Here is a 12,518-nt window from a genome sequence, read left to right on the forward strand (position 1 = left end):
GTGGGTAATTGAATGAACTGGTTGTTGGCTAGGTGGAAGGAAGGATGGATAAAAGTAGGTGGGTAATTGAATTGGTTGTTGGCTAGGTGGATGGATGGAAGGAAGGAAGGAAGGAAGGATGAAAGTAGGTGGATAATTGAATGAATTGGTTGGTAGGTAAGTGGATGGATGGATGGATGGATGGATGGATGGATGGATGGATGGATGGATAAAAGTGGGTGGATAATTGAACTGATTAGTGGGTTGATGGATGTCCAAAGATTAATATTGAATTCAAGAAAATGTGGCAGAAACGAGAGTATATTTTGATTCCAACAGTTTCTACTCTCAGGGAAGTCAGGAAGAATCAGAAAAGGTCAAATACTTTGCATTACTTGTATGAGAAAATTAGGATTCACTTATATGTTAAGGTGACTTGTGTCCCATGATCCAGGGGAATATGCTGGAGACCCAGGAGCTGGCAATTAGGTGAGCCTTAGGAGAAAGCTGGGGGTATCGGGTCATGGCAGCCCCGCTGAAGGCTTTCCACCCCCAGCCCTCCTTTGGACCCCCCCAGGCCATACCACTATGTGGTAAGAGAGCAGCAGGCAGTAGCTGAGGTGGGGTGTGAGCTCTCCCTGCCCCTAGGACTACCCGAAAGCTTGTGGAGAGCATCCAGAGGCTACAGGGTTGACAGTCTCAGGATATCTGCCTGGATCCTGTGTCCCTCCTCTCCTAGCCAGGATTCAGAACTTGGGAGGGTTAGAAGGGCCCAGCCCAAGCTTAAGAACGAATGGATTTTCTAGACAGATCCTCAGAGGGGTGTGTGTGTGTGTGTGTGTGTGTGGGTGTGCACACACGAGCCAGCAGACACCCGTGGACTAACATGTGTCTCCTTCTGGCCCATGAGCACTTTGCCAGGAAACAGCTCCACTGTGTCAGGCCGATACACACTCCCTTGCCTGCCTACCTACGCTTGGAGGCGGGTGAAAAGAAACACAGATGTGCCCGGGCCCCAGATCCACGCTCACGCATGCACACGCTCTGTGAGGCAAACCCACTTGCACAAGTGCTTAAAGGATAGACCCATGGACCCACATCACAGCTCCCAGGGGACAACACAGTCACAGTCACAGCCAACACAGATGAACAGACACTTGCAGGCCCACGGGGACCCACACCCAGCAGGGAGTGACTGGGGAGCCACACAGGCCAGTTCCAGGTCCAGGGGCTGGGTGGGGAGGCTCTGGTGCTAAGGGAAAACTCAGAATGAAGATAAATGAGGCCCTTCCTGGGGCCTCAGAGCCAGCCCCGCAGCCCATCCATCTTCCCTGTCTAGGGTGCCTACAAAGGCTCTGGAGTTCCTGGGCACAGGGGGATGCTGGCAGATGAATCACTCATTCAGCAACTGAGTTCTTAATCCCTCCATCTGGCCTTGTCTGCCCCACCAGGGCAGTGCTGTCCTCAGTCAGAAGGACCTCAGGCTGTCCTAGAGCCAGTAACAATGCAAGGGACTCAGAGAGCCCCTCAGTCAACAAGTAGGGACAGAGAGGGGAAGGGGCTTCCGTAGGGTCCCTATGCGGGGGAGAGGGTTGGGGGCTTTCTGAACCTCGGAGGGCGTGCCCCGTGCTCTCGGTCACCACCCACAGAGGCTGCCGCCTTTCCTCCTCAAGCCCGGGCTGGAGATGCAGGCCCTGGAAAATGGGCTGTCTCCCCATCCTGGCGAGGGAGGAGCACAGGCCTTGGGATGCTGGCAGGTGCTAGGGGGACAGGTAGGATAGGTGTGTACATGGGATGTGGGTTTCCAGGGGGCTGCAGGGAAGAGGGCTGCCTCTCGGCTCATCTCAAACACGTGCTCCTTCCTTTCCCCTCTTTCCCATGCCCGCCCTCCCTCCAGATCAATTTCATATTTCTGTTCAACATCGTCAGGATCCTAATGACAAAGTTACGTGCGTCCACCACATCCGAGACAATCCAGTACAGGTACGTGAGGGGGTGCTTTGACCCCACAGTGGGGAGAGGAGGAGGTCATCGGGCTGTCCCCTTGCTTCCTGGCAGAGCCCTCTGCTCCAGGCCTCACCCAGGGAGCTCACTCAAGCTCCCAGAAGAAACAGCCACAGTATCTCCCGCCATCCCACAAGGTGAGGCCCTGCCTGCCGCATGGGCTCAGACCTGTGTCCACCTCTTGCCCCCAGGAAGGCGGTGAAGGCCACCCTGGTGCTCCTGCCCCTCCTGGGCATCACCTACATGCTCTTCTTTGTCAATCCCGGGGAGGACGACCTGTCGCAGATCGTGTTCATCTATTTCAACTCCTTCCTGCAGTCGTTCCAGGTGGGGCCCATGACCAGATGGGGGCCCCACAGTGAGCTTTCCTGAGGCTGCTCTGGCAGCCATGCCCTCATTAAGATGGTCCCACGGGACTGGCACACCCGTGGCTCAGTTACATCCACAGAGTTAGAAGCCCGTACGCGCTCAGCCTGAGCCTGGTCCATCATCCCCACGCAGCCTGCATCTGGGTCCTACCAGCCTGCACCTACTGTCGCAGCACCTGTTCTGAGGATGCAGGCAGCCTGGCCAAATGCCCTGGGACAGGTCACACAATATTGAGGAGACTGGAGTCTGCCTGGCTCCAGGCCTGTGGCCACTGCTCACTCAGAGCGGACCGTGGAATATCTGCACCTTGAGGCTAGGACCCCACCCAGCTCAGACCCCAGGGGTTCCTGGGTCAGAGCCTTCCCCCCACCATCCTGTGCCCAGTGCCACCCCTCCAGGCAGAGCAGTTCTGCAGGCAGGCCACTGATCACTCCCTTCTTTCCTCCTCTCCAGGGTTTCTTCGTGTCTGTCTTCTACTGCTTCTTCAATGGAGAGGTATGAGGCCAGGCCCGCGGGGGGGCCTGAGATATCCAGGTCCTCAGATCCCACTCCAGGGCAGCTCCAGTGGTGCTGCCCAGCCTTGCAGGAGTCCCAGGGAGGGGAAGGCTTGAGATACCACCTGGCTTTAGGGGAACAGGAATCCTCCTCACAGGGCCTGGAGCCAGTTTGGAAGGGAAGGCAGTGTATCCAGAGGAAACTGGATGATCTGGGAGGACAGTGTGGAGTAAAGGAGGTGTGGAGTCAAGCCTCTCCAGGAGAAGCATAAGGAAGGGGCACCTGGAGAGAGGCAACAGGATCAGAGAAGGACCTCGGTTTTGGAAGCAGACAATTGCTTGGCATGAGGGTGGCAGTCGACCCATGAGAGCAGAGAGCAGGGAAGGAAACTGTCCCAGAAGCCCAGGGTTGGTCCCTGGGAGCCGGCTGAGCCTCTGCCTTCTCCACAGGTGCGCTCGGCTGTGAGGAAGAGGTGGCACCGCTGGCAGGACCATCACTCCCTTCGAGTCCCCGTGGCCCGGGCCATGTCCATCCCTACATCACCCACACGGATGAGCTTCCACAGCATCAAGCAGACCGCCGCCGTGTGACCCCTCGGTCGCCCACCTACGCAGTTCCCCCATCCTTCTTCACTTTCTTCCTCTGTATTCTCCTTGCTGGGCAGGCTCTGGTGGGGCAGGAAATGGGAGGGGAGAGACCAGCTCTCCAGCTTGGCAGGAAAGAAGGGGTGCGGCAGCCAAGGGGGACTCCAAGGGACAGGGACCAGTGGGGGCCGCCAGGTTCAGTGCGAGAGGGAGCAGAGGGAATTCACAGGACCCCCTGAGAAGAGCCGGTCAAATGTCTGCAGGCATTTGCCCATCCCAGCCTCTCTGGCCAGAGCCTCACTGTAGAGAGGGAACTGAGGCCCAGAGCAGAGAAGGGCCTGTCCAACACACACAGCTATTTATAGTGGCAGACACGGGGCTCCCCTGCCCTACTCACGGTGCCAGCAGTCAGGTGATGGTGTGGCCCTGCACCAGCCCTTGGCCCCCACACTCAGTGGTGCCCCTGCAGCTGGGTGGGGTATGCCAGCTGGAGCAAAGGATCAGTTTGGCTGCCTTATCCCAGGGGCTGTCACCTAGAGAGGCTCACTTGTGCCCCACCCTTGTTCCTCTGTCCCCTCCCCAGCCATCCTCCCGCCTCAGGGGCTCCATGAAGGATGCAGGCGTCCAGGCCAGGCTTCCTCTCTTGGGAGACCCCTTCTCTGCCTAGTCCACAGATTAGGGAATCGAGGAAGACGCCATCAGGGCAGCCACATTCTTAAGTCAACCAGTTGCATCGTGCGGGGCAAAATGAGGAGCAGAGGCGTGGAGGATGGAGGCATGGGATGGGAATAGCAGAAACCAACTATGTCTTCAGTGATTGAAACTCACACCCCATTGCCCTTCACCCTCCAGCCTCCCCTTCAGAAACATCTCTGCTCTCTGTGAAATAAACCATGCCTCTTGAAAATGGCCTCCCCTCAGGTCAAGTCACCCAGGCATCCAAAGAGTGGTGTGGGCCAAGGATTGTGGCTGGGTCTGAGGGGCCACATCCATCTTCCTTAGTGGACTCGGGCCCTGGCCTCGGGCCAGTTCTCTCTCTGACCTCTGGTAGGTTTGGAGTCTTTATGGTCAAAGCACCTGAAGGCAGGTCTGTCCCTTATCACTCCAACCAGGCTAATACCTGGCCCTAGCCCCCAACCAAGGGCAGTTTGGTTCAGCCTGGAGGAGGTGTGCAGCTCATCCAGCAAGCCAGGGCCTGTCCCAAAGGCCAAGGCTCTGGAATCTGGTGGGAAGGGTAGACAAGGCCCCTCAGTCGACCACCGGGGCAGCTTCTGGGTTTGGCTTCCGTCCCTATGTCCCTGCAGCAGAGCCACAGGAGTCAGGGAGGGAGAAGCATCAGGTCATTGCTTCTTTTTTTTTTTTTTTGAGACAGAGTCTCGCTCTGTTGCCCGGGCTGGAGTGCAGTGGACGGTTCTCAGCTCACTGCAAGCTCCGCCTCCCGGGTTTATGCCATTCTCCTGCCTCAGCCTCCGAGTAGCTGGGACTACAGGCGCCCGCCACCTCGCCCGGCTAGTTTTTTGTATTTTTTAGTAGAGACGGGGTTTCACCGTGTTAGCCAGGATGGTCTCCATCTCCTGACCTCGTGATCCGCCCGTCTTGGCCTCCCAAAGGTCATTGCTTCTAAAAGGAACCAATGCTCTAGGTACCCCTACAAAAATAAATTTTGAAAAATCATGTATTCCATCTTGCACCTTTTTAAGTTGACATGTAGTATTTTTACTTAAGCTTTAAAACCTTCAAAGGTGTGATTTCTGTCATTTTGTAAATATTGACATCTTTAAATAAAACTGCTGCAACACTTTAAAATATATCAAATGAATTCTGAACACCACAGTGATTTAACACCCACCCTCATCTATTTTAAAAACACCTGACTCAGCTCTTCGTCTTCCTTTTTTTTTTTTTTTTTTTTTGAGACAGGGTCTCACTCTGTCACCCAGGCTAGGGTGCAGTGGCAAGATCTCAGCTCACTGCAACCTCTGCTTCCCGGGCTCAGGTGATCTTCCCAGCTCAGCCTCCCCAGTAGCTGGGACTATAGGCATGCACCACCATGCTGGGCTAATTTTTGTATTTTTTTTGTAGAGACAGGGTCTCATCATGTTGCTCAGGCTGGCCAGCTCAGATTTTTTTTTTTTTTTTTTTTTTTTTTTGGAGGTGGTGTTTTTCTCTGTCACCCCGGCTGGAGTGCAGTGGCCGGATCTCTGCTCACTGCAAGCTCCGCCTCCCGGGCTTACGCCATTCTCCTGCCTCAGCCTCCCGAGTAGCTGGGACTACAGGCACCCGCCACCTCGCCCGGCTCCAGCTCAGATTTAATTGTGGGAAATGTGATATTGTTTCCTTCCTCTTTAAGGTGTAGCTTCATTCCATGGCCCTACAGAATTTTATACTAATGCATTACTTTTATGGCTCAAAGTGTTTTATTGCTCACTTTGTCTTACTTCTCTGCCACACAATATGTGTATGAATTAAAATTAAGATATTTCATTTTCTATGACCAAAGGTTCAAGGGTTTTTACAATAATCTTCTGGGTTGAATTATTACAATTAATTTTTGATATAAAATACAGTAAGCCGCTGATTAAAACAACATAGATACCTAAAGTTTTTATAAGTAACTAGTTAAACCTAAAGAGGAAAATGTATTGAAAACACAGCTTAATGAAATGGATAGGAAGTTAACGGCTCATGAATCTTTAGGTGAATATTTATTGCTAGAATAAATCGGGACTCAGCATCAATTCTTTTCCTTTTTAACCATTTATAGTGGGCTGTGCTGAGAAGCGTTTTCGATTCAGGAGATGATCTGGCACTGCCAGTCAGTTCTCTATCTTCCTGCTGAGATGTACAGTCAAAACTGCATAGTGATCTACCACCAAAATGACCTATCAGCTGGCTGTTTAATTAAGTGTCCTTTCAATTGGGCTGGAAAAGATGAACTGAACATTATCTGACTTGCAGTAGGCTTTGGGTGCCCATGTCATCAGCTCATTCCATTTCTCACCACCAGCTGTGTGGGAGTGCACTGCAGGTTAAATGTGAGCCCTGCTTCCCTTGTCAAGAGGGCAGGCAGGTTGGAGCGCCCTGATTTTATTTTCTCAAGTGACAGAACTCAGAACTCAGGGTATCTTAGACAGTCTTACTGCACACCCAGCAGCAGCATGATGGCCGCATCCGTTAGCATCATCCGGGCTCTTGTAGAGCAACGAACTGCAAATGGCTTGGCCCCCAAGAGGCCACTTAGAGATTTCTGTGGCCAGATGAGGCTGTGAGCAGGTGCTTATCGGAGCAGACGCTGCAGAACCTGGCACCAAGTCCCAGGCATTCATCACTGCTTCTTAACACAGCCCCCGGCTCATTATGCCAACTGTCCTTTGCTCCCTGGAGGGACCAAGGGCCTGTGATCCCTGCTGGGAGTCCAGGCCTGCCAAGGCCAACACTGAGAAAAGCATCAAAGTTGCTAACCTTTGTTCAGCAGGCACTTCGATATGCTCTCTCTCCAGTTCAGAGGAGGCTCCTCCTTGGTCCCACCCCAGCCCTGAATCCCTCATTACTTGGTCTCCTGGTTATGGCTCCCACTGAGCTCTGCCCTTAAAATGCCAACAGAGCCATTAGGCCATCTCTCTAGGTCCCTACTTGTTAAGCTCATTAGGCACCTGTTCCTCAAGCCAAGCCAGTCCTCATTAGCATCTGCTCTGGCGCTGGCAGCACCTCGTGGAGCCGGCCTTCCTGGAAAGTGACCTCATTAGCAGACTCTCCTTCTCCATAGCAGGCAAGTTCCAGCACCCAGATCTTGGGGGCTCTTAGGGTCCCTGTTTAACCCTTTCACCCACCCTGATGTACACAACTGGGGAAGACCTGAGCCAGCTGCATGTCCTCACACCAGCCTCTTGGCCCCACTCCAAGAGAGATGAACAGGCTCTGTCCTGACCCCAGCACAGCTCCAAGTCCCTGGGTCATCACTAAAGTGAGGCTAGAAAGTACCTGCTTGGGTAGAAGCTGGTAAATGACACACGGCAGCAGGAGTGGTGGGTGGTGGAGCATCTGTGGGGCAGGAGGTGAATGGCAGGGATGGCATTTCTCTCCCAGGTCCCCTGCTGGGAGGGCCCATGGTGGAGGTGCTACCCGAGGGCCTGAAGCCTCAAGACCTGCAGGGGACGGCACTCACAGAAAGTCCCTCCAACGTACAGACTTTCCTAAGAGACGGAGGCCAACAGTCCCGTGGCCACAGAGAGGGAGGCCCAGATGGAAATGACACAGGGCAGGAACACAGAGAGACTCGCAGGAACACACACAGAGGCCCAGAGAGGGAGGCACACGCACCTTCCTCCATCAGTCCCCATTCACAGAATACCAGGGTGTGCCAGGTATGGAAGTAACAGAAAGACAAGGTTCCTGTTTCAAGAAACTCAAAATCTGGTTGAGAACAGCACAAGGAAAAGGCAGGCAAAAGACACATTGGCTGCCACAGCCTGCGCCTGTCCTCAGCCCCTTGCCCTGTCCATCTCCTAGCCCACGCCCACAGTGGCCCCAAGCCAGCTGGCTTCTAGGCATGAGGACCTCAGCTGCCTTCCCCACTTCTTTCCCCTTCACCCCCATGCAGGCCCGGACTTCCGGATGCCCCAGAAACAGAATAGGGAAAGAAAGCCCAGCTGTGCTGCTTGTGCTTTCCCTAGCATCTTCAGAGGCCCTGGGCAGGTGGGGGATGTGTGCTGATGCAGCTGGATGGGAAGGAGGCTGTCCTAGGAGGGACAAGTGAAGGGACTAGAAAATGGCACGCTCAGGAGAACAAAGTATCCCCCGCACATGTCATGGGGCATGGGGGCAGGCCTGGGGCTGGGAGGCCCAGGGGAGTTCTTTCCTAGAGTGACATTTCAGCCAGGGTCGGGGAGGGCTTGGCGGTAAACAGCTGTCCCTCAGGTGGAACCAGTGGTGGGGGTGGCCGAGAGCATAGGAGGGACTTGAAGCAGGGGGACCCCTTCAGCCAGGGCCGCTGTTCTGAGAGCACACCTGGAAGCAACCAGGTGGCATGTTGCACAGCAGGCTTCAGGAGTCATGCTTGGTGGGGTCTAAGAATCCACACGCTTCACAAGCCCCGGGTGATTCTTACAGCAGGGGTGTGGGCCAGCAAAAAAAGACACATCCCTTGTCTCTTCTTTCCAACACACACACATGTGCTGTAGAAAGTGACAGCGACGCCGGGGGCGGTGGCTCATGCCTGTAATCCCAGCACTTTGGGAGGCCGTGGTGGGCAGATCACTTGAGGTCAGGAGTTCGAGACCAGCATGATCAACATGGTAAAACTCCCATATCTACTACAAATACAAAAATTAGCCAGGTGTGGTGGCACGCGTCTGTAATCCCAGGTATTTGGGAGGCTGAGGCAAGAGAATCGCTTGAACCCAGGAGGCGGAGGTTGTAGTGAGCTGAGATCACACTACTGCACTCCAGCCTAGGGGATAGAGTGAGGTTCGGTCTCAAAAAAAAAAAGGAAAAGAAAGAAAACATGTGAATCTACTCATCAATATGCTCAGGATGGCTTCCAGGCTCTGCCTTGAAGGTGCCACTAATTTTCCTGAGGGGGCTGTGCCACTTAGACATGTTAATTAGCAGGAGGAATGGGCAGAGGGCATCACTGCCCTGTGTTGACTGAGTTTCTGCCAGATTTTTCTCTTAGGGATTTCTTTGTTTAGGCCTCGAGGCCCTCCCACACAGCGCTGTAGCAGGCCTCCCTCATCACAGAACCATCACCTGGCAAATCCTATGCATTAGTCAGAAGTGTCCCCTCTGGGTGCTCCTTCAGCAGTCTCCGCAGACTCCACTGCTGGGCTGGTCATTCCAGGGGGCATATGCTGTTTCTTAGGCCTGCAGCAAGAGTTCTGCACTCAAGAGAAACCCTAGAAACATTCACTAAATAAACCAGCCTTTCCTATTTGTTCCACCCAGAGCTGGTTAACCCACAAGAATGACCAAAGGCACAAAGAAGTCCCAGAGATCTATTGGCTTTGCACAGGGGAGAAATCTGTCTGTGGCTCCATACCCTACCCTTACTAGAGCCCAGAGGCCAGTTCCAGACAGAGGGCATCACCTCTTCTCTACTTCACCTGAGTGACAGCAGATGGGAGCGGGAGGGCCTCCGTCACACCCTGCAGACTCTCCTGCAGTTGTCTCCAGATTAACCTCATCCCAAGGGGCCACAGGCCTCGATGGCTCTTGACTTCCCACTGGCAGAGGACGCAGGCTGCCCTTCAGCAGTTCCACAGTTCCCTGAGCCGGGACGAGACATGGTTTGCCCCCGTTAGTCCGGGATGATTCCGGTGACCTGGTGTAATTAATAGCATACCTTTCACTCCCATGAGTCCTGGTCTGGACAATAAATTATATGATCACTCTACTTAAACCCCACCTTTGTCTGTGTACACAGCAGGATCCACAGATGCTGCTTGGATAAATGAATGATGAAAGCCAGATCCATAGGAAATTCTGAACGTTAGCTACTGCACTTTGGAAAGGAGAACCTGAGTAGAAGGGATTTTCTGAAGAGACGTCCTGAGTTCCGTCTCACTGTCTGCTTGGTGGACAAATGATTGAGCAGGGGCAAGTAGGAGCTAATGATTCCAGTTTCAGAAAAAAACTACCCTTCAGCTTCTGCTGTGAATACGACAAAGTAATTAATTGTGCTTCTTAATTAGCTCTGTAGAGCACCATGTAAGGCCCTCTCTAGCTCTCTAAGGCCCAACCATGATAAACAATAAAGCATCACAAACCCCACAGAAGCTCTTCCACCCAGGAAGGTGGAGAAATCCTAAGACTCATTATTTCTTCCTTCAATCCCAGTTCTAGTCCGGTGTTCTCTGGGGAAAGCCAGTGGGGGGCCCACGAGCCATCGTGCAGCCACCTCTTTTCCCTGTGCTTCCTGCTTGGCCCAAACGCTGTACCTGCAATTACAAGGGAATTCATACTCCCTCTGGCCATTCAGGGACTTTCCACATGTGCTCCATGGAGGCCCCAATTCCTAAGCAAATTAACACCCCAGCCTGGTGTCTCCAGATCCATCTCACCCTTCAGCTTGAAAGATCCTGGGCCACCCCCTCCCCCTTCATTGCAGACTTGAATGTGAAGGTCTTTGCATCTGAAGAAATGAGGTGCCAATGCTGGTGGGGTTCCCCATAAAGGAGCTCCATCTGGAAAGAGGCCCCCAGGACCTGCAGTCAGACCTGGACTTCAGTTGGGCAGCTGACCCCTTGGAGACGGGATAGATCCATTCCCCTAGAAAAACACAGATGGGTATAAATAGAGCATGACATCTCTACAGAAATCCTTGAAGGAACTACAGACCCAAGTTTATAAGCCCCTAACATCAAGATAAAATTAAAACACTCTAATTTAGCTAGCAAGAATTCCCTAAGTTGGTGGTGCTCAGGCCTGGCTGTGTTTTAGATGCCCCACCCCAGGCCCCCTGAAACACATGTTGGGAGGCATGGACCCACACGTGAACAGGCTGCAGGAGTGCTCACAAGGCCCTGCGCTCGCCGTGACTCCCACGGGACCCACCTCCCCACTGCATGGGGCGACGTCACCTTTCTGGGCCCAGGGCCAAGCCTCCTCAGTGGCCACCCTCGCTGTATGTGAGGTTAGACCTCACCGTCAGGTCGTGAAGGGTTCGAAGGCAGGGCCACATCTGGTCCAACCCCGAATTGCCAATACCGGTTACCCAGTGTTACTGTTCCTTTCAGGATGCCTCAACCAGCCCAGGAACTCTTATGTCTAAAAGACCTTAAAGTCTTACAGTTTCTCTGCATGGAACCTCTTCTCAGAGTCCACCAGTGTTATAAAGATTTTTAAATTTACTTTTATTTTAGTGATAATCTTTAAAAATGCTTACCAGTTACCTCTCTTACAGTGTCAAATGGAAGATGGTCTTAGAGTAAGTATACAACATTAGCTAAAATTTCTCAAAATGGGGACTCCTGGCATACTACAGAGGCTTTTGAGGTCTTGTTTCCTTTAAAAAGGGCACCGCTTCTACTAAGTTTGGAAACCTGCCTTCGTGCCCAAGCATTCAGTGGCTGCAGGCCTTTTGCAGAGTACAGACGTGGGGCTTGAGCCAAGGGGTGAGTTGTGCGTGAGAGTAGCCGTTTCTAAGTAAGCCAATTTTTATACCAAAATATGGAACGTAGAGCTGCCCTGCAGGGAAAGATTCATTCGTTCATTAAGTCATTCTTATATTTACTGAGGACTTACTAAGTGCTAGGCACTTCCCTAGGCACTGAGGATACAGCCAAGAACGAAACAGACCCAAATCCTTGTCCTCATGGAACTTACATTCTAATGGGGAGACCAAAAATTAAACAAAATAAAAAAGTAAAATACTTTTAAAGTGTTTAGTGCTCAAGAGGAAAAAGAAAACAAGGAAGGTGATTATGAAAGGGACGTGTCTGAATGTGGGGGTTGTGGGGGGGGATGCAGAGCATGTTGAAACTTCAGATGAAGCAGCTGAGGAAGGCCTGAGGCGACTACTGAATGACATCCAGAGATGAGAGAGTGGTCGTGGGAACCTCATCTTTGGAGGAAGCACTGCGGGCAGACAGAATTCACTGAGTACCAAGGTCCTGTCCTGGGCATGCTGGGGTCACTGGAAAAGGGCCAGCATGGGGGGTGGTTGGCAGGGGAGTGGGTGTAGATCCACATGTTATTCTTGCAGGACAAGAAAAGCTGGACTGGTGAGGTGGCTCACACCTGTAATCACAGCACTTGGGGAGGCTGAGGTGGGTGGATCACCTGAGGTCAGGAGTTCAAGACCAGCCTGGCCAACATGGTGAAACCCCATCTCTACTAAAAACACAAAAATTAGCTGGGGGCAGTGGCAGGCACCTGTAATCCTAGCTACTTGGGAGGTTGAGGCAGGAGAATTGCTTGAACCAGGGAGGCGGAGGTTGCAGTGGGCTGAAATCACGCCACTGAGCTCCAGCCTGGGCAACAGAGCAAGACTCCATCTGAAAGAAAGAAAAAGAAAGAACAAAAAAGAATAGAAAAGGAAGGAAGGAAGGAAGGAAGGAAGGAAGGAAGGAAGGAAGGAAGGAAGGAAGG

General features: G+C 52.8%; 1 protein-coding gene across 3 annotated transcripts in view; it reads left to right on the top strand.

Annotated features, from left to right (window-relative positions):
* CRHR2 (corticotropin releasing hormone receptor 2) overlaps positions 1-4,334 on the top strand; it is a 33,312-nt gene extending 28,978 nt beyond the window's left edge. For 2 of the 3 annotated variants that reach the window (XM_023188395.1, XM_023188394.1), the window contains exons 9-12: positions 1,877-1,962; positions 2,175-2,310; positions 2,806-2,847; positions 3,297-3,437. In XM_023188395.1, coding sequence (XP_023044163.1) covers positions 1,877-1,962; positions 2,175-2,310; positions 2,806-2,847; positions 3,297-3,437 — 405 coding nt within the window. Of the gene's footprint in view, positions 1-1,876; positions 1,963-2,174; positions 2,311-2,805; positions 2,848-3,296 lie in introns of all 3 variants that reach the window. The other variant, XM_023188393.2, reaches the window with a different exon arrangement.
* The last annotated feature ends 8,184 nt before the right edge of the window (positions 4,335-12,518 follow it).

The sequence above is a fragment of the Piliocolobus tephrosceles genome, chromosome 8 (assembly GCF_002776525.5).
Source record: "Piliocolobus tephrosceles isolate RC106 chromosome 8, ASM277652v3, whole genome shotgun sequence".
NCBI lineage: Eukaryota > Metazoa > Chordata > Mammalia > Primates > Cercopithecidae > Piliocolobus > Piliocolobus tephrosceles.